The following is a 20888-nucleotide window of genomic DNA, read 5'->3' as shown; positions in this document are numbered from 1 at the left end:
TTTCTGCTGCCCCGCACTCTGCCCAGAGCACTCGGAATATGCGAGGAGGTGGGCTTGTTTTCGCCCTTAAGAAACTATCCCCCTTGCAGAAAGCGATCTTCTGGCACAGAATAGATTGGTCTCAGTAACCCTTAATCTTTCTGCAGCTCTTTTTGATTACAAAGAAAGAAAGAAAAGTTCGTTTAGAACTTGGGTGTGTGTATGGTCACTGGAAGACGGCCATTCAACACTGGGTTCCTTTCCTGTGCTCGCTCATCGGGATCACTGTTGGATGGGATGTGAGACACTGGGTAGCAAGAGGCACCCATTTATCACGTGCTCGTGGGGAGTTGGCACCTATGTTTTTTTCCCCCAGGATCAGCGGGAATGTGTATCCAGACAGGAGTACCGGAAGTATGGAGGCGCCAAGCTTAACCGGCTCAACCCCGGGAACTATACGGCCCGGATCCAGGCCACCTCTCTCTCTGGGAATGGGTCGTGGACGGATCCCGTGTTCTTCTACGTCCCCGCCAAAAGTAAGGCTTGCGGAGGGAGTAGCTGGGAACCCCCAAAGCAGGCTGGGCCGGGACCGGGGAAGCCTGGGCTGTCGGGCCCTCTGACTTTCTGATTCCATGTTGGAGCCGAGTTGGGCACATCTCAGAAGGGTCGTGCGCCTGCCGGCATCTCGTTTGGGAGCTCCAGCTGGGCTGCCGCCGCTGTTAAGGGTTCCTACCTCGCTCGTGGGGCAGGGAGAGGGTCAGAGCCCCTTTCCAGGGAGGCCTTTTGAGGGGGCCTTTGCTTCCAACGTGTTTAATGTCCAAAGCATTTTTACAAAGTGCTGAGTTGACCATTCTGCCCCTTGTCCAGTTAGGGCTGCTAGTTAGGGCTCAGATTCAGGGCTTCGAATCCTAAAGGGTGACAGAAATCTGGGGGCCTCCAGTCCAGCCTGTTCCAGGAGAGGAGTCCTTGTGGTAGCATCACAGGCCTTGTCCCCTTCCCTGCCTTCCCTGCCTGCCAGTAAACTACAGATGCACTTTGAAAGCACAAACACATGTAGAATGTGCCCAGTGCTCGCCGGCCGGCACCCAGACTGGGCCATGTTGTGATTTTATGCTCAAACCGTTGACAAGACAGAATTCTTAGAAGGCTGTTCTAGACAAGGATTTCAGATTTTAAAACTGAGTTTTGTAAAATGTGTAGGTACACCAAGGGCCCTATGGTTGGTTGGCCAAGAAAATGCAGTATTTTCTGTGGTGACATAAATATTCCTTATCATTTCCATATTGAGTTTCTCTTTCTAATTAGGAACCCAGTTTTTTTTAAGATTATTTCATGTTCAGATACTGGGGTCAAATTTGGCATAACACTGCTCCTTACTGCCCCACATGGAAGCACAGACCCACCTTGCTTACTGGTGCTACTTTTGGGTCCAGTGGATGGTCCCCACCCCCCTGGTCCCTCCTAGTATCCACCTCTTTGCTGCCCTGATTTGCTGTCTGAGGTTTTTATTTTTATTTTTTTTTTTATTTTTTAATGTTTTATTTATTTTTGACAGAGAGACAGAGACAGAGGGCGAGTGGAAGACAGGCAGAGAGAGAGGGAGACACAGGATCTAAAATAGGTTCTGGGCTCTGAGCTGTCAGCACAGAGCCCCATGCGGGGCTTTAATTTATAAGCCATGAGATCATGACCTGAGCCAAAGCTGGACGCCACTCAGGCGCCCCGAGTTTTTAAGTTCTGGACTTCAGCCTTTCCAGCAGTCCACCTGGTTAGTGCCTAATAGCCAAAGACAGGTATTTGAAAATCCTAATAGTACAAATATCAGAAGAAGAATGGAGTGAATAGAACTGCAGACCTCAAGGTAGCATTTTTATGAGCCTGGCCCTGTGCCTGAGTTCAAGTTTTAGGGGTAAACAGATAGCTGAGGCAGGTTATTCCATCAACTAAAGTAGTCTGAACTCCCCATGGGGTCCACTTACCCTGCTCTTACCAGTGTGCCTGTGCCACCCAGTCCAGTGCTAGAACCTTCACCATAGTTCTGTCTAGAGTAGCATCTAGCTTCCTCTTCTCCCCTCCCCTCTCCTCATCCCTTAGGAACAAGAGCCTCAGTTTAGGGGTCGGTCGAGCATCAGGCTGCGACCTTTGAAATAGCAGCTCTGACTTACCTTCAGAGAAGGCGAGGCCCTCTGTGCCATGGCTACCCCATCTTTAACCCCGTGAGTGCTAGGTTCCCACTGGAAACCGGGAGTCCCTCTGATGGACTCTTTCCAGCAGAAGTTGACGTCTACTGCAGGAAAATTAAATCTGCATGCCCGCTTTGCTGCTGGGAGGTTTGTCCTCATGTCAGACAAGACTCTCCTGTCCCAGTGCAGTGTCTCTTCCTCCTGTTTAATCCTCAGAGGAGACAGAAGCTTTACAAGGCTTTCTGGCAACTGCTCTCCTTTAAGGAGCCCTTCTTGTGCTTGAAAACTATTAAATTACTCTCCAGACTTTTCTTCTCCAGACTAAATAATCTCTGGTCTTTTGGCCCTTTCTTGTAGCCCCAGTCTCAGAGACCAATTTTCTACCCGTCTAATCATTTTGTTCTTCTCTGGCTGTGTTCCCGTTTGTCCATGTCCCTGTTGAAATGTGGGACTCAGAAAGAACACAGTACAGCCTGACCGGTAGTATCAGTGATACAAATGTAAGAAATAGTCCTCAGGAAGAAAAACTAAAACTCTACTGGCTTCCCAAAGGCAGTGATAACTTGAGAGTATTTTCAAGAATTGGAAAATGCAGGAGACTGAATCCATTTCTGAGAGCTATCTGATAAAAAATGTCTTTAATTTTTTTTTTTATTTTAGAGAGAGCATGAGCAGGGGGAGGGGGGCAGAGAGAGAGAGAGAGAGAGAGAGAGAGAGAGAGAGAGAGAATCTTAAGCAGGCTCCGTGCTCAGCGCAGAGCCCAACACCAGGCTTGATCCCATGACCTCGGGATCATGAGCTGAAATCAAGAGTCGGACACTCACCCGACTGAGCCACCCAGACGCCCCCAAAATGTCTTTAATTTTAAAAGTACAATAGCTTGGGGCTCCTGGGTGGCTCAGTCAGTTAAGCATCCAACTTTGGCTCAAGTCATGGTCTCACTGTTGTGAGTTCAAGTCCCGTGTCAGTCTCTGTGCTGACAGCTCGGAGCCTGGAGCCTGCTTCGGGTTCTGTGTCTCCCTCTCTGTCTGCCCCTCCCCTGCTCGCGTACCTCAGACTTGAACTCCTCGTGCACAAAACCAAAATCACAGCTGCTACCCTCAGAGTATCTCTCTGGCCTCTGTTCCCAAGGTCAGTGAGTGGCACCATAATCCATGCCCCACCCAAGCCTGGACCGTTACAGCCATTCCCCACCTTTTCTTTCTCCCCAGCCACCCATTTCTCATTCAGCAACCCCCACCCCCCACCCCCTGTCACATTGATTCAGCCTCTCGTGTGCCACTGAAATCCAGCCCCTGTTGCCACCACTTCAGGTGCTTGCTTTTTGGGGCAGCTCTGAGCTGTGGGTACAGGAAGCCTGTACCCTCCCAATCCCAGGACCATGGCTTACCAGCTGCCTGTGTGACCCTTGGGGAGTTCAGGTCACCTCTGGGAGTCTTCTTCTATAGAAAAGGACCAGTGGTCTCTTTGTGAGGTCTGGGCTAGATAACGCAGCACAAACCAAGGTCCCCGCCCCCTGGCCCAGCCCCTCCAGGACCCGCAGTGCCTCCTCCATGCTGCCAGCCCGCTGCAGGCTGGCCTCACGCACAGCCATCTCTCCAGACACAAATCTGATCGGTTCACTGCGGGGCCTGAGAGCTCACACCGGCTGCCTTTCATCTGCAGAATGAGGTTCAAACTGCTCAGCTTGAACAGGCCCCTTGGGAACCAGTCTCCAGTATCCTTTCCAGCCGTTCCTCTGCACTTGGAAGGCTTCCCCTGGCTCCCTTCTCGCCTCTCCCTTCCTCTCTGCATCCCTGCAGTGTGTGCAGCCCACTTTTTTCGGTTCTTGTGCTACCTGTGGACACACTCATCTCCCGCATCCAGGAGAATCTTCCAGAGTATGCGTCAGCATCCCCAGTGTCCATCCTGGCTCCTGTCATATGAGGGCTGGTGACAGTGAGGAGCAGGTGTTTCGGTCAAGCTTGTAATTAGACCCAAACATTTGGGGAGAATTCAGAGCAATTTCGGCAAGGGGTGCCATCGAGTTAGTTGTGGTTTTTTTTGGGGGGGGGGGGGTGTTTTGTTTTTTGTTTTCTTTTTAATTGTCTATGAAACTATCTTAACAGATAAAGGTCAAGGCACCCAGGTGGCTCAGTCAAATGTCTGACTCTTGACTTCCGCTCAGGTCATGATCTCACAGTTCATGGGAGCCAGCCCTGAGTTGGTCTCTGCACTAACAGTGAGGAGCCTGCCTGGGATTCTGTCTCTCCCTTTCTCTCTACCCCCCACCTGCTCACACACACGCACTTTCTCTGTCTCTTTCTCTCAAAATAAATAAACATTTGAAAAAATTATCTTAGGGGAAAAAAAGGGGGCACCTGGGTGGCTCAGTTGGTTAAGCATCCGTCTTCGGCTCAGGTCATGATCTTATAGTTCGTGGGTTCAAGCCCCACATCGGGCTGTGTACTGACAGCTCAGAACCTGGAGCCTGCTTCAGATTCTGTGTCTTTCTCTCTGTGCCCCTCCCCGGCTTGCGTTCTGTCTCTCTCTCTCTCTCTCTCTCTCTCTCAAAAATAAATAAACATTAAAAAAAATTCTTCTTAAATAAAAACAAGCATCAGTACCACTTGAGCACTCTTTATGTAAAAATCTATTCATTTTATTTTAGCAAATTTATTTATATATATATGTATACATTAACAGTCACTGAATTGCATACAAATATTATTTCATTTGAGCCCACCATTTGAACTGTTATTTCAGAATACACTGTACTTTTTAAAAAAAATATTTACTTATTTTTAGTAGAAAGATAGCACACGAGTGGGGGAAGGGCAGAGAGAGGGGGCAGAAGATCTGAAGCAGGCTCTGTACTGACAGCAGAGAGCCCAATGTGGAGCTCAAACTCACAAACCATGAGATCATGACCTGAGCCAAAGTCAGATGCTTAACCACTTGAGCTCAACACCCGGGTGCCCCAGGAATACACTGTACTTTAAAAATGACTATACTCCTCAGTACACACTTAGTTTATCTCCACCCCCCGCCCCCCCCAGATAACTCAGGGGTTTTTGCTGTGTCCTATCCAATACCATTTACCTTCAGAATTCCTAGTTTGTGATAGGGCAGTCAAGGAATTTGGGGGGATTTTTTTTTTTCATATTTCCAGCTTAAAAAAAAAAAGAGGACCAGCTTGTTCACCCAGTGATATTTTATCATTTCCCTTGTCTCGGCAGTAACATATGAAAATTTCATCCACCTGATCATCGCTCTGCCTGTTGCCGTCCTGCTGATAGTGGGGGGACTGGTTATCATGTTGTACGTCTTCCACAGAAAAAGGTGAGAGCCTCCAGGAAAAGCTCAGACACTTTTTGTGGCTGTGTGCTCTGATGATTTCAACCTGAGTTCAGGTACGCGATTTGAGGATTTTGAGGAAATACCCCATGGGTCGGGAAACCTGATTTTCCAATCACTGCTCTTCACAGGAAAAGGGAACGTTTCCTAACGAGTCAGTGACAACAGAAAATATATCTCAGGCCGGTAGGGTTTGTCCCCTTGCTGGTTGCACCCTCAGATACCGCTGCTTATGCAGAGATTTTCCAAACCCAGTGTCCCAGCCTTTTCTATCCAGTAGACCTTTCAATTTCCAATGAAGTAAAGAAACAGTTGTTTGGTTTTGGTTTTTTGTTTTTTTCTTAATGTGGGGGAGAGCGAAAGGAGGGGAGTGGCAGAGAGAGGAGGGCAGACAGAGGATCTGAAGTGGGCTCTGTGCAGACAGCACAGAACCAGAGGTGGGGCTTGAACTCATGAAGCATGAGATCATGACCCTGAGCCAAAGTCAGACACCCAATCGACGGAGCCACCCGGGCGCCCCAAGAAACAAATGTTTCTTACAAGGCTTTCATCCAAGACCACTGAGGAAGCCCAGAGCCCTGTTAGCAGATGTCTTCGGCCCCAGGTCAGATGGGGGAGTGTAGGCGAGGGTCTGCAGGCAGTAGGTGCCCCTTGCTCCCTTCCTCCTGATACTTAAAACGGGATAAATAAAGCTGATAGAGCGAAGATGAGATGTGTGCACGTCGGGGTTTTTTTAACCTGAATTTTTCCCTTCTTACAGAAATAACAGCAGGCTGGGGAATGGAGTGCTGTATGCTTCGGTGAACCCAGAGTACTTCAGTGCCGCAGATGGTAAGCAGCTAAGCTCCGGACACTGCCTGGTCCCAGACTGGGGAGCTTTCAGGAGTGCAGCTAATTTAGGGAGAAGAGGTTTGCGTTATTTGACGTAACTTTGGCTTCAAATATGTCGTCGTTAACACTTTCTTTAAATTTTTATTATTTTTTTTAAGTTAACTTATTTTGAGAGAGAGAGAAAGAGCGAGTAGGGGAGGGGCAGAGGGAGGGGGAGAGAGAGAGAGAATCCCAAGCAGGCTCTGAGCTGTCAGCGCAGAGCCCATCGTGGGGCTTGAACTCACAAACCGTGAGATCGTGACCTGAGCCAAAGTCAGACGCTTACTGGACTGAGTCACCCAGGTGCCCCCGCCCCCTTTCTCTTTTAAATCAAAGTTTTGAGCAGTTCACTGAATATGTCGAAAATGCTGGGACTGTATGGGATGCTCCCAAAGAAAAACAGTCTTCAGAGACAACTGGTCAGCACAGTTGTCAATTTACTTAATTGCCTGAGATTTTATGCTAGGATGACAAAAGTTGTTTAATTGTTGACATCTAGTCAGAGGATACGCTGCAGCTGACCAAATAGTTCCTTTAAACTTGTTTCAGCCTGAGTTTCGTATCGCTCTGATGGTCTCTGATCACTCATGGCTTCTCTGCATTTTTCTGTCTTGGAGTTTTTCTGCTCATTCCCTCCTGACCGGGCTCCTATGACTTAGACCCTCACGGCCCATTCACATACCCTTGGGTAATAACTCATGAGGTCCATTTAGTTAAGTGACTGAGGTCTGACTTGGCAGTTGGGTTCTATTCGATGGTTATTTCGTTTTTTCCTTATTTACTGTCTCTTCTCCCTATTGTGCTTGAATCCAAACCTTTATAAGTAAGTCCAGGCCGGGCACTGGTCCTGGGGTCTAGTGATACTGGCACTTGCCGGGGGCTTTTACAAACGCTGTTCCCTTTGATCCCTGTGTCCCGGTAAGGTGGCTTTTCTAATACCCGCCTGTCTGTAGGTGAGGCGGTGAGGTTCAGAGGACACATGTGCATACTAGGTGGTTGAGAAGTCAGGATGACATGGTCTCTGGCATCTTGTCGACCGCAGGGAAGCTGACCCACAGGAGGAGCTGGCTTGGGTCCACCAGATGAACGAATGAGTACATGAACTCAGGGAGGTGTGTTTAGAAACCGTGTGTGCCTCCTTCTTGCTTCAGGTGAAGTGAAAGTTGGTGTGCAGGACGTGTGAAATGGAGTTGTGATTATTCTGATTGATTACCCTGAGTAAATGGAAAACATAAGAAAACACACTGATGCTTTAAAAGCACTATATAAATGTGTAAAGTTTTGTTATGATTTCTCTAATAATTTCTAATTCAGTTCTGTTTACAGCAAAGCCGATCAAAAGCAGCCTCCCCTGAATGGGAATCAAGTGCAGAATAAGGACATTCTTCCTGATTCTATAGAAGTCTCACAAAGTTGTATTTTTTAATGTCTTTATTTTATTTTTATTTTGAGAAAGAACAAGGAGGGGAGGGGCAGAGAGAGAGAGAGAGGGAGAGAGAATCTCAAGCAGGCTCCTCACTGTCAGCACAGAGCCTGATGCAGGGCTTGACCCCGTGAACTGTGAGATCGTGACCTGAGCCGAAATCAAGAGCGGGACGCCTAAACAACTAAGCCAGCCAGGTGCCCCACAAAGCTGTATTTTTAATAGGCATGTAGGTATGTGTGTACATACACATACACACGTACACACACACATATTTCTATACTCCTTTGATGTATGTATGTATATAAGACATAGAGAGCATTCTGGAAGGATACACACCAAATTTAAAATAGTAGTTACTTGTGGAAAGTATCTTTTTCTTTATTAAAAAAAAAAAAGCAAAAAGATTTTTATGCATTGCTTATATAATCAATAGCTTTTTTTTTTTTTTTTAAGTCAGATAAGGTAAGGAGTCATCACACACTTAATGGAATTTATGAGGAAATGCAAGGCCACTTTCCTTCTCTGTAGAGGTGAAATAAGGCTATTCCAGAGAATTTGCTCTGCTTTGAAATAAAGCACAGAAGACTGGCATTTTGTCGTTTTGACTATGAAGTGTCCAGGAAGCTTAGAAAGAGCATTAATACAATAATATCAGACTCTAATGGTGATTTGAATGCAAATTTTATATCTTTCCAGAACTACTTTCATAATATGCCTTGATTCGCCTTTAAAAATAAAATAAAATAAAAACCCAACGCATTGTCACCCAGGCCAACAACAGGTAGGAACACGGTCACCTCATTTGAACTTAATTTAGTCGGCCATTTGACAAGCACCTTATAGTTAGTCTCCTCAAGGGGCGACAAAATGACATTGCAGTTCGAAAATGCTTTAAAAACTTCTTTCTCCAGAAGCTATTCTGCACGTCACCATTCTCCAGAATATACCGAAAATCCCCTCTAGGGAAGTGCTGATAACATTGTGCACATAACCCGTTGCTGGCTGGCGGGGCTTAGGACCTGCTGGTTCGAGTCAGAGCTGCTGGGTTGAATTTAGAGAAAGAGATTGCAAGTATTGACTTCAGGGACCTCCCAAGGAAGGAATGGGATTGGTTTTAACTCCGTGTTTTATGGTGTGCTACAGAGTTAATTCTGATTAAAAGCAAGCCCGGATTTTTGGAGATAAACGGATACAGGCGGTTTCTCTTTATACTTTCTGAGGGGTATCGTGAGGAGTCTTATCTACTGGCTTGTCTTGCATACTTACTCTCCTAAGCAAGCCTCAGCCTCTTCTTAGGGGCCGTATGACATCTAAGCCACATAGAAGGTAGACTCCCGTTTACGAAATTCCTAAACTACATATGTAATGGGAAATACAAAAGTGCGTATGACAGAAAATTCTAGATTGATGAACATAGGCCATATTGGACACTCCTCAGTGGCGTAAGTTGGTGGGATCTCCTGGGCCTAATTTATAGACGTCTTTCCTTCCAGACATGAAAGAACAGGAGACCCAGTGGTGTTGGAATCCAGCTGCCAGCCACTGCTTCTCCCACATCCAGCCGTAAGCGCAAGGTTAACGTCCAAAAGCATACAAGCAAACACAGATGCCATCGCAGCTCCCCAGTCCTGCATTTCTGAGCCGGGACCCCTTCCTGGTATACAGTGGAGCCTGCTGGGAATCCCCCTCTCCGGCAAGGACAGAAGCACACACAGCATTAGAAGGATGTCCTTATAACTGACATTTCTTAGGGAGCTAATGGAACAGGTTGCGGTTGTTTTTTTCTTTTTCTTTTTCATTCTGCCCATGTGAGTTGTGGGATGGATCCTCTGTATTGTTTTCTTTTCTTTCTTACCTCCCTTCTCCCTTTTCCTCTTTCTTTCTCCTTCCTGCCTGCCTGGAATTACTTCTTTATTTTCTTAAAACAGATTGACTGAAAGCCTTGGCTGGAGAAGTCATGTTCAGGCTCTGTCTTACCATGTCCCACCTCCCAGCCCCTCAACCCAGTTGTGGGCGGTCCCTGAGTTCATGGAGCTCAGGCCAGGGCCCTGGGGAGACCCCTGAGCTCACCAGCTGTCCCTCCACCTTGCTCACCACTGATGGTCCTTGGTGCCAGAGTTCAGCAGCTTCTGTTCCTGTATAGACACCCCAGGGGCTTCGGTGAGGCTGGAGACACTTGTCTAAACTAGAATAGTGCTACCAATAGAAATAGAAGGCCAGTCCCATATGTAACCATAAGTTTTTCTAATAACCACGTTTAAAAAAGTATAAAAGAAACAGGTGAGGGGCACCTGCCGTGGCTCAGTCAATTGAAATTCCACTTCACTTAGGTCACGATCTCACAATCCGTGAGTTCAAGCCCCACATCAGGCTCACTGCTGTCAGTGAAGAGCCCACTTCAGATTCTCTGTCCTCCCCTCTCTCTCTGCCCCTTCCCCACTCATGCTCTCTCTTTCTATAACATGAAAAAACATTAAAAAAAGAAGTGAAAAAATGTTCATGATACACGTTATTTAACCCGGTATGTCCAAAGTATTATCAATTTAAATAGGTAGTCAGTCTAAAAACTATTAAAATATTTGCGTGATTTTTTTTTTCGTACTAAGTCTTTGAAGCCTGTTGTGAATTCTATACTTAGCGCATCTCAAATTGGATTCCTTTGTGGTTCTTGTGTGCTGTTAGGATCCTAAAATTATCTCAGAATCCTTGAAGACTTGAAATACCAGTGTGTGACCGTATAGCTGTCTTGCAGAAATTTCAGGACAAGCTGTGTCACTGTTTCCTGATGTTCTCTGTGGACTTCAGGAAGTGGCGTCTTGCATTCTGGTTTCCCCCAAAAGCATCTTCTGCCCAGGGGCTCCCTGCCTTACCTGTTTCGGTTCTGGTTTCTTCTTCTCCAGTGTATGTACCTGATGAGTGGGAGGTTGCTCGGGAGAAAATCACCATGAGCCGAGAGCTGGGGCAGGGCTCGTTTGGGATGGTCTACGAAGGAGTTGCCAAAGGCGTGGTTAAAGATGAGCCCGAAACCAGGGTGGCCATCAAAACGGTGAACGAGGCCGCGAGCATGCGTGAAAGGATTGAATTTCTCAACGAGGCTTCAGTGATGAAGGAGTTCAATTGTCACCATGTGGTAAGAGAATGCCCTGAGAAGCCAGAAACTGACACAGGGAGAACACCTCAGTGGGGCCCCCCAGAGTGTCAGTGGCATCACTTGGGGGTTTGGTGTCTCGCCCCGCCTTCCAGAGTTCCCTGTCACCTCACTGTTGGCCCTTAGACACCTGTGCACTAGCGGCTCTGACTGTGGTGTAGACCCCGGCCAGTGGGGGCCCTGTGGCCCGCACGTCTGGGCTCTGCAGGTCACAGACTGTTCTAGCAGTCTGGATGGGGACTGTCACGGGCAACCCTCACCCTCTGAGTCCTTCTCTCTGTCATTCCTCCCAGGTGCGGTTGCTGGGCGTGGTGTCCCAAGGCCAGCCGACGCTGGTCATCATGGAACTGATGACGCGGGGCGATCTCAAAAGTTATCTCAGGTCTCTGAGGCCAGAAATAGAGGTCAGTTTTGGTTTTCACGGACTTCATACGTTACCTGTTCTTTCTTTAGCACCTTCCCACCACACCCCCCCCCAGAAGATATTGTGTGTTTATTTTTTTTATTTTTAAAAAATGTTTTTGAGTGTGAGCGGGGGAGGGGCAGAGAGAAGGGGAGACACAGAACGGGAAGCAGGCTTCCGGCTCCAAGCTGTCAGCACAGAGCCCGACCCGGGGTCAGACTCGCAAATCGTGAGATCATGACCTGAGCCGAAGTCAGATACCCAACCAATGGAGCCACCAGGCACCCCTGTGTCTTTAAACCTGCTTACTTTTCAACATTGAATGTTTCTTGCTGCATGCTTGGTTACAGGTCCTTTGTATGAAAGATGTCCCCGACTAGAGAGAGACCTCGAGCTTTTGTGGGAGCCCCTTGCCATTTCTCAGATACCCTTCTGCTTAACCCCTCTGTCCTCCTGTTCTGCATTCCGCCCCCCTTAGTTCCCTCCTCCGCCGCAGACGCTCCCTGACTTCTCCCTGCTTCTGCACAGCTTCCTCCCTGAAGCCTTCCCTGCTCCCCCGCCCAGAAGGCAGGAACCCTCCATGACTGCTCCCCTAGCACCAACTCTCTCTTCTGTGGTCCTCCGAGTGGATTCCCCTTCCACCCCATCGTGTTCAGCTTTTCCTCCCAGGCTCCGAGCGCTGCCCGTTCAGGGTCCGTGTTTGTGGCAGGCAGTCCTTCAGTAAACGCCTGTCAGAGTTCAATGTTAGGTTGACGTGATTCTTGTTGCTGGTGTGGTTTCCCACCCGGCTCTGTACACATAGATGCCCCCCTATTCACAATCCCCTTCCCCACACACGTCCCTTCCCCCAGGCTGTCAACAGTCTGAGCCTTTGAGACTGGGAGGCCCTGTTTTCTCGAACTCTGCATCCACATGTCAGGCTTGATCCTGAGGCAGAATGATAATCGCCTCGGCTGCACAGTGTCTGCTTAGTCTAGTAAAAAAGACCAATTTGTGTTATGAGCTTCAACTTGTAAACCTGCTGAAGTCCTCTGCAATTTTTCATTAGTCACTGTGGTGTCTCCCCGTCTGTGGCATGAACCCACAAGGCAGCTTTTTAGCATATGGAAGCATGACTCCAAGTGAGTCACTCTAAGAATAAACTCGTAGATAAATACTTACAAATAATACCAGCAACATCTGCCTTTCATTCGGCCCCCTCGGTGGGTCTGAAGGCCTCACTTTCACCCTGACTTTGCTCTGTGGTGAGCAGGCTTTGCATCTGCTTGTATTCCCAGAATACTTCCCTTTTGAATCTCTACAGCCTTTCCCTGTTTGAGCCTAATCTTTGGTTTTCTTTTCATCTACAACTTAATTATCTCCCAAGTAGTTGTTCCTTAAATTTTAGTTCTGAGCACCTGTTTGCACGTGGCTTCCTCCATTCACAGCAGATGATTGTCCTTGTGGTTCTCTGAGGGTCACGAGGCCAAGTGTGGCCCAAGGCCCTGAGCAGGATGATTTACAACACACACCCACCCTCTGCTCTACAGCGTGGCTCCCCAGGTCCCCTGGATCGTAAACTGCCCCACTTCTGTAATACACAAGCCAGCATGAGGGAGAAAAGCTTCATCGGATAGGTGGCTCAAGACACGGCAGTGTATTTCTTATCAGATTCATGCAGACATCTGAAAAGTATGAAACGCTCATTCCCTGCGTCCCCGATTTCAGGCACAGAATAAACGTTTGGAAACACGTCGTCTCCGTCCCGGCTTTGCTGCAAGCTGTCTGCCGTCCTCAGGCAGCTGCTTCGGGCCTCCGCACCTCAGTGTCCTCGTGTGTAAAATAAGATGGTTGGACAAGAAGGTTTCTGAAAGTCCCTTTTCCAGATCTCAAATTCACTTTTAGATGTGTCAGATTTAAACTTGTTCTTTCTAACTCAGGTCAAGGATAAAAATATGTATGCTTGTCCTGCAGATTCATTATACTCTATTTGGCATCTTCTCCCCAAGTTAAGATTTGCTCATTTACTTTGCTAAATGTGGGTGTTTGTGTATACATGCCTTCAGTAGCTCGAAGCAGATTAAAGATTTCCGCTCTCTGAAACGCCTGAAAGAATGGCAGTGTGGCACCATGAACTGATCAGATGTCAGCCCTCTCTTCCAATATGTATAATCAGATTCCTTTTATTGATTCTATCCTTCATGTTAACTATGAATGACCACTTCTTTTTTCTTAAAATTTTTAATGTGTATATTTGAGGGAGAGAGAGAGACAGGGTGCAAGCAGGGGAGGGGCAGAGAGAGAGAGAGGGAGACACAGAATCCAAAGCAGGCTCCAGGCTCTGAGCTGTCAGCACACAGCCCGATGCGGGGCTCACACTCACGAACCGTGAGATCATGACCTGAACTGAAGTCAGACGCTTCACTGGCTGAACCACCCAGGCGCCCATAAATGACCACTTCCAGTAAACACATATACTTAATACTCCACAGCTTAAGTATTATGAGCATCAACTTAACAGTTCACCTGAAGATTTCCTAGCATACCATGCACATCTAAAGCCCCAGAAAGCTTAAAAGGCAACGGTGGGTCCTGAGACAGAAAAGCTTGTCTAAAGGAGACTCCCATGTAAAAAGAAAGTGCTGGTTTGGGCTTACCCTTGGGGACATCATGTCACTTCCCCCAGGAAACTCCGTGATAAGTATTTTAAACCACCAGAGACTGTCTTGATAGTCTCTTCAGAATGTAAACATACGTCATGTGTAGGGAACTAACCCACAAGTGCTTTGGAGGGTTGTTATACTGCTTCTAGAAGGCAGCTTTCAGCAGAAACCAGCACATCACTGGGCAAAGCCAACATCCACTGAGCACAGACCCTGGCCAGGCACTGGCAGGCACTTTCCATGTGTGGTCCCAGCTCATGCTTCCGGCAGTGACCCCACCCAGGCATGCTCTTCCCCTGGCACCCAGGGTTTGAGCCGGGAAGGTGGCGCTTTGGGACCTGTCAGGGTAATGTGGCTTTGCAGTGTTGTAACAGATGCTCTGTAGTCAGGGAAACTGAGGTAAACTCTATCGCACAGCACAAGCAAGAGGTGGTTAGTATCTAACCTGTGGCGGGCTGATTTGCTCTGTATTTTTTTTTTTTTAGGATGGAGAGATTTTGGCACATGTTTTATATAAGCTTTTTTCTACATGGATTTTTTTATTATTCTGAGGTATTTCTCTTTAATTCCAAAGCCCTCCTCTACAAAGAGGAAATGCTTATCATGTTACGTGTCCCTGTTTTACATTGATCCCCCTCCAGAATATGCTTCATCTGGACTTAAATTTATTGGCGAGTGCCTGTTTTCCTTGGTGCCCACAGAAAACAACAACCCAAGGAGTGCCACGTTGTGAAGTGAAAACGTTAGTCCTGATACTTTTGTACTTTAGATGAAAGTTAAAGAGAAAGAAAAAGATCGGATACTTGATAACGATGCTCACATGGGAAATAAAGCATCCAGTGTCCATTTGGGAAACACATTTACTTATTTCCACACAGCCTTTGTAATATTCTCTCGCTCCTTTCACCTGCACTTTGATTATAGACAGAAAAGGAACATACAAACTAATAAAAACTTGAGTAATCAAGAAATCTTAATATCTGAAATTGTTAGTTTCACTTTAAATAATTTTTGCCCTACCCAAAATAGAAAATGCTGGTCCCAAGTTGTGCTAATTAGCGTTTCTCTCTGCAACTCTGTGTGATGTGGTCAGCGGGCAAGCGCATGACTTTACCACGAAGCAGATGCTATGGTCTCCATAATAATATGTTCCTTCTGAGCAAGTCCTGTTTCTTAGTGGACTGACCTGTGGTGCTCAGATTGAACAAAGATGGATTTGCACACCCTGGAGGAATTAGAGTGGGGGACACTCCTAAATTCTCACGTGAAATTTTTTTTTTTTTTTAATCTCCAACAGAATAATCCAGTCCTAGCACCTCCAAGCCTAAGCAAGATGATCCAGATGGCTGGAGAGATTGCAGACGGCATGGCATACCTCAACGCCAACAAGTTTGTCCACAGGGACCTTGCTGCCCGGAACTGCATGGTGGCTGAAGATTTCACAGTCAAAATTGGAGGTGTGTTCTTAGCTTCCCAGGTCTGAGCAGGAGCTAAACTCACCCACATTTCAGAGACCGAGCTGGCATTCACCCACCTGTGAAGAGGTTTTCCAGTGCATCCCATGAGTACAGAGTCTTGTACTTGGGAATAACTTGGTTGTCTCCAATTGATAGTCAATCACAAACCTGACTGGGCTGGCTCAAATCCCTATAGCACATGGGGGCACAGCAGAACAGGCAGTGGACAAGGATGAGCTGAGGCCATGGTCTCTGAGGTAGCCTCTCCTGGCATTTGGGGCATTTTTTGGCAGAAGAGTTCTAAGCGTTGGTTACAGAAATAATTGAGGCAATGTCCTCAGGTGATTTTGACTTGGGAGTAAAAGTTGCCATATAAACTACCAACATTTCCTCCAATGTTTCTGGCTTGAAAGTAGTTTTGCCCTCTCAGCGGTCCATGGAGGTTTCTAAGATGTGAGGCCCCCAACGGTGAAGCCCCTGCATAGAGCAGTAACAGTGACAGGGAGGTGCAATCACTCAGGTGAGGGAAGATCACTGCTTATTGGGGTTCACACCCAAGTTGGTCAACCTCTAAGCTCTCAACCTGTGTATTATAACGCTTAGCTGATCAACCTGCTGGTTAGACCCCTTGTTGCCACCACCCACTGAAACACCAAAAAAGGGGGGGTTGGGTTGCATTTCTGGTGCTGGTTAGAAATTCATTTTAGCCTTTAGGTTTGGGTTTTGCTTTGATTTCTTAATCCTGATAAAAACACTTATAACCTCAGGGCTACTCAGGAAAGCTACCTACTTTTACCAGAACCCTTACCTTCCCATTATGAGATGACGATGGCTCAGAAAAACATCAAGTATTTATTCTGAGAAACTGCAGAGGACACTTTACATCCAAAATCCATTTAAAATTAACCTCCTTGATGTAGCTGACTTTGCTAACACATAGAAACAGACACAGAGAGTTAGACAAAATGAGGGGACAGAGGACTGTGTCCCAACTGAAAAACTAGCACAAAATCACAGCAAAAGAGCCGAACCAACCAGAGGTAGGCAATATGTCTGATAGAGAAATCAAAGTAATGGTCGTAAAGATACTCACGGGACTTGAGAAAAGAGTAGAGGATCTCACCGAGACCTTCAACAAAGAGACAGAAAATATGCCAAAGAACCAATCAGACAGAGATGAAGAACTTAGTAACCAAAATTAAAGATACACTAGAGGGAATCAATAGGAGAGGAAGCAGAAGAACTGATCCCTGAACTGGAAGAGGGAGTAATGGAAAGCAACCAAACAGAACAGGAAAAAGATAAAAGAATTATAAAAGAAGGATAGGTTAAGGGAACTCAGCAACACCATCAAGCATAATAGCATTCACATTATAGAGATCCCAGAAGGAGAAGAGAGAGAAAATTTATTTGAGGAAATAATAGCTGGAAGCTTCCCTAATCTGTAGAAGGAAATAGACTCAGGAAGCAGTGAGAGCCCCCAATAAAATCAACCAAGGAGGTCCACACCAAGGGACATAATAATTAAAATGGCAAAAGGTAGTGATAAAGTTTTAAAAGCAGCAAGAGAAAAGAAAACAATTACATACAAGGGAAACCCCATAAGACTATAAGCTGATTTTTCAGCAGAAACTTTATAGGCCAGAAGGGAGTGGAATGATATATGCAAAGTACTGAAAAAAAAATAAAGTAAAATAAATTTAACCTTTTTCTAGCTCTTGAACTATCTGTTATGGAAATGCTCATCTTTCTTTAGCAGTATATTTTTTCTTTAGCTATGATTTTGAATGAAATATTTCGGTCCTTTAGTTGTGAATGAGGAGTATCCCCTCTAGAATAGTTATCAAATTAGGGGTTAGTGTCTTTATTTTTCATTTGGAGGAAACAGAGATGATGAATGGAGCCATATCATAGAGCAGACATCCCTGAGTCATCAGAACTACTCATTCATGAGCTACCAGTATGTCCCTGGATTTGGCCCTTTGAGGCATCCACACGTCTGGTGCTCCTTGAATCCCAGGAGGCTGACAGGCTCCAGGGTTTCTAGGAAACAGCCTCTCTCGCCGCTGTCTGGGCTTTCTTTGTGCTCCCTGCTCCCTTCCCTTTCCCTTTTCGTTCCTTCCCCTTTTCCATGAAGACTCAGATTATTCCCATGGAGATGCCAGGCAGCCCTCCTTCCCCGGCGCTACAGAACCGGGAAGCCCTGAGCTTAAATCCTGGTTCTGCCGCAGCAGATGAGACTTGGGACTAGTGCCTTAAGTTCTGAGCCTCAGTTTCTTTCCCTCGGAAATGGGGATGCTGATAGAGCAGACCCACGAGATGGTGGGCAGGACTGGGCACGGGACAGCTCCAAGCACACACCTGGCACAGGACAGGTCCCCAGTAGATGTCAGTTCCTGGGGCCATCAGCGTCCTGCTTCCCACACCCGCTTCCTGGCACACGCAGGAGCTCAGCTCATGCTAACTGCTTTCCGGTTTCACATCACGGTGGGAGAGCTCTTGTCGGGCCACTTGCCATTTGAAGTCCAAATCAGCAAGGACCATATTTGCCATTTAACCCAGTGGCACATTTACAGTGACCTTTGTACTTGCAGTTTTTCTCATTAACATTTGGAATTTTTCTTTTGTGCTGTGGAAGAAATAGCTTGTGTTCTTTTTCTGAGATTTCTTTTTTTTTTTTTTTTCTCCTTTTTGTGCAAGTAAAGACAAGTCCTCTCCTCTGCATGTCACTGGATTAATTCTGAGATAGGGTTCCAACACTTGGTTTTTATTCCTCACTTGGGTTCGAAAGATCTGTTTTTCCAATGCCCGGTGTCTCATGGAGTACAAACATGACAAGTAATTTCACCAGAGGCAGCTGTTGACCCCTCAGCTCAGTACAAGTAAATTGTGTTGGTTAACGTACAAGGAACTTTATTCCCTGTGTTTGCTTTGTAGCCTAACCGCTTTGTGGCACAGTTAGAGACATGAATGAACATTTTAGAAAGGAGAGCAGCCCTTTCTCCTGGGGAAGGAAATGGAAGAGTCCCTGTAAGAAAAGGTTGGGTGATTGAGTGGAAAATCAAAATCTGACAAAGAAGCGATAATTTAGGATTATAAAGCAGGCCTGCCATCAAACATAATTATGTGACATCTTCTAGAGACATGGAAAATGGAACAAATTTTCAAAAACGAGTAGGAGCATTATGTTGAAAAACATTATTGGGTAATAGCTTCAGGGGCCTAGTAAATAGCATCTCCTAGCATCTTACTGTGTACTTTTCTTTCCCCGTGAATTGGTACTTTCAATATTTTCCCCCTTATTAAGCAGTAAAACTATTTTATTTCCTCTGGCAGTGGGGCAGTGCTACCAAGTAAGTAAGAGTCAGAATGCTCTTATTTATTTCACCAGGTTCTAAAACCACATGTAAATGACACATGAATATTTTCTTGATAAAGTGGGAGACTTGGTAATTTATAAACTGCTTCTCACTTTAAATGAATAAAGGAATTAACTTTTTTATTTATCTGTTTCTTTATTTGGAATGAAATTAAATTTTTTTATTTTTATTAATTTTTTGAATGTTTGTTTATTTTTGAGAGGGAAAGAGAGACAGAGACAGAGTGTGAGCGGGGGCGGGGCAGAGAGAGAGGGAGACACAGAATCCGAAGCAGGCTCCAGGCTCTGAGCTGTCGGCACGGAGCCCGACGTGGGGCTTCGACCCACAAACCATGAGATCATGACCTGAGCCGAAGCCGGACGCGTCACCACCTGAGCCCCCCCAGGGGCCCCAACTTTTTTTTTTTTCAAAGGACTCAAATTGTAAACCTATTTGAAGCAGACATTCATTGGTATTTACTTGTCACAGGATTAATCGATCAGTCATCCCTTATCGATTCTGCCTTATACAATTGTAAATGCTGATACCCAGCCTCCTGAGAGCGTGGCTCACCCGTGGGTGCCCCACAGCTGTGATGGGACATCTTTGCTTCCGCCCTGAGAGCTGCTCAAAGTGCGTCACTCTCGTGCCTTCTCTCCACCTTACAGATTTCGGTATGACGAGAGATATCTACGAGACAGACTATTACCGGAAAGGAGGGAAGGGGCTGCTGCCTGTGCGCTGGATGTCACCCGAGTCCCTCAAGGATGGGGTCTTCACCACTCACTCTGACGTCTGGTATGAGAGTCTCCTTCTGTCATGCGAGCCCAGAGCCCTCCAGCTTCCACAGATCCCACTGGCTCTGTCTCGAGGGCTTTATGTTTCTACTGGTCTCTATTCATCGTTACCCCGTTTCCAGCTTTGGCCAAGCGCTGTGTGGGCCATAGTCCTGCACGGTTGAAGGGCTCCTGTTGTCAGTGGGCTAGCTGAGGACAGCGGGCATTTGTGGGCTCTAAAGAATTTGTGAGACCCACATTTCTTGCAGTCCTTAAGTACTCAGTAAATGGCGAGGAGCCCTTGAGAGACAGACCACCAGGGGCCGGGACGTGTCCGAAAACTTCACGTCTCCCCTGGCCACCTGCCCTCGTTCCATCTTTCCCAATAAATAGATAACGTGGTGTGTGTGCGGCTGCCTCACCTAATTACAACTCCGGATTGCAGACATTCCTTTGTTCACACCCAAAGCTTGTGAGTCTGGATGTGTTCTCTCATTGGTCCCATCTGCTGTCTGTCCTTTTTCAAAGGACTTCACCATTGTGGACCCAGGGATGAGGTAGAAAGCACAATGTCTCCCTTCACAATAACGTATCTTGGGGTAGAAAGCTTAGCTGAGGAGTACAGAGGACTCTCAGTAGTGCTGTTTCCTGTGATACCTCAGCAACACTGTGGAGAGGAGGCCAGGTTCTGAAATACAACTGAGGTCCTTGGCAGGCTGAGGCCCTGGCACATCTACCTCCTAGAACGTCAACTAGTTTCTTGGCTGTCCTCTCGGGAGGTCCCATTGCTGGTGTGTTACGGAAATGGGAGTTGTTTACTCAACTGTCTGGACGACCACATAGAGGAGCTATTTAAATAGTGACCGACATCATTTTTTTTTTTTTTTTTTTTTTAACCTCGTGAACCTTTCATAGTTCAAGGGCCTTGGATCTCACTACGAAGACAGGTGCAAATTGGAAATAGCATTTGAATATGACCCGGCGAAGCGTGATTGCTTCTCGAGTTCACGTACGAGATCTGTTTTTGCAGTCGGCCTGTCCAAGATAGTTAGCTCTTTGCTGTCAAATCAAAGTGCTCACCACCATTTTTAGATGTAGAGATGATGGGGAGAGAAGGTCTGTTCATGCATCTGATTATTGTAGCCTCTATACCTCCCAAAGCTCTGAGGTCAGCTTGTAGTACAATAAAAGAGAAAACCGTGCGAGCCAGGGACAGCAGAGGCAGGATGAGAAGATAAAACTAGAGTTATTAATATCTCACAGGCTAATTTTGCCCAAACCCTGGTTAACAACGAATGCCACCAGCAGC

General features: G+C 46.6%; 1 protein-coding gene across 2 annotated transcripts in view; it reads left to right on the top strand.

Moving 5' to 3' along the window:
• The window catches only part of IGF1R (insulin like growth factor 1 receptor), a 309794-nt gene that overhangs the window by 272833 nt on the left and 16073 nt on the right, over nt 1–20888 (top strand). For both annotated transcript variants that reach the window (XM_040493771.1, XM_040493772.1), the window contains 7 exons: nt 356–515; nt 5381–5483; nt 6259–6329; nt 10695–10924; nt 11236–11346; nt 15285–15444; nt 19472–19601. In XM_040493771.1, the coding sequence (XP_040349705.1) occupies nt 356–515; nt 5381–5483; nt 6259–6329; nt 10695–10924; nt 11236–11346; nt 15285–15444; nt 19472–19601 (965 nt within the window). The remainder of the gene's footprint in view (nt 1–355; nt 516–5380; nt 5484–6258; nt 6330–10694; nt 10925–11235; nt 11347–15284; nt 15445–19471; nt 19602–20888) is intronic.

Source organism: Herpailurus yagouaroundi, unplaced genomic scaffold (assembly GCF_014898765.1).
Source record: "Herpailurus yagouaroundi ecotype Mexico unplaced genomic scaffold, PumYag 185, whole genome shotgun sequence".
In the NCBI taxonomy this organism is placed as follows: domain Eukaryota; kingdom Metazoa; phylum Chordata; class Mammalia; order Carnivora; family Felidae; genus Herpailurus; species Herpailurus yagouaroundi.
Note: the sequence above shows the minus strand (reverse complement) of the source record. Positions and strands in the feature narration are given on the sequence as shown.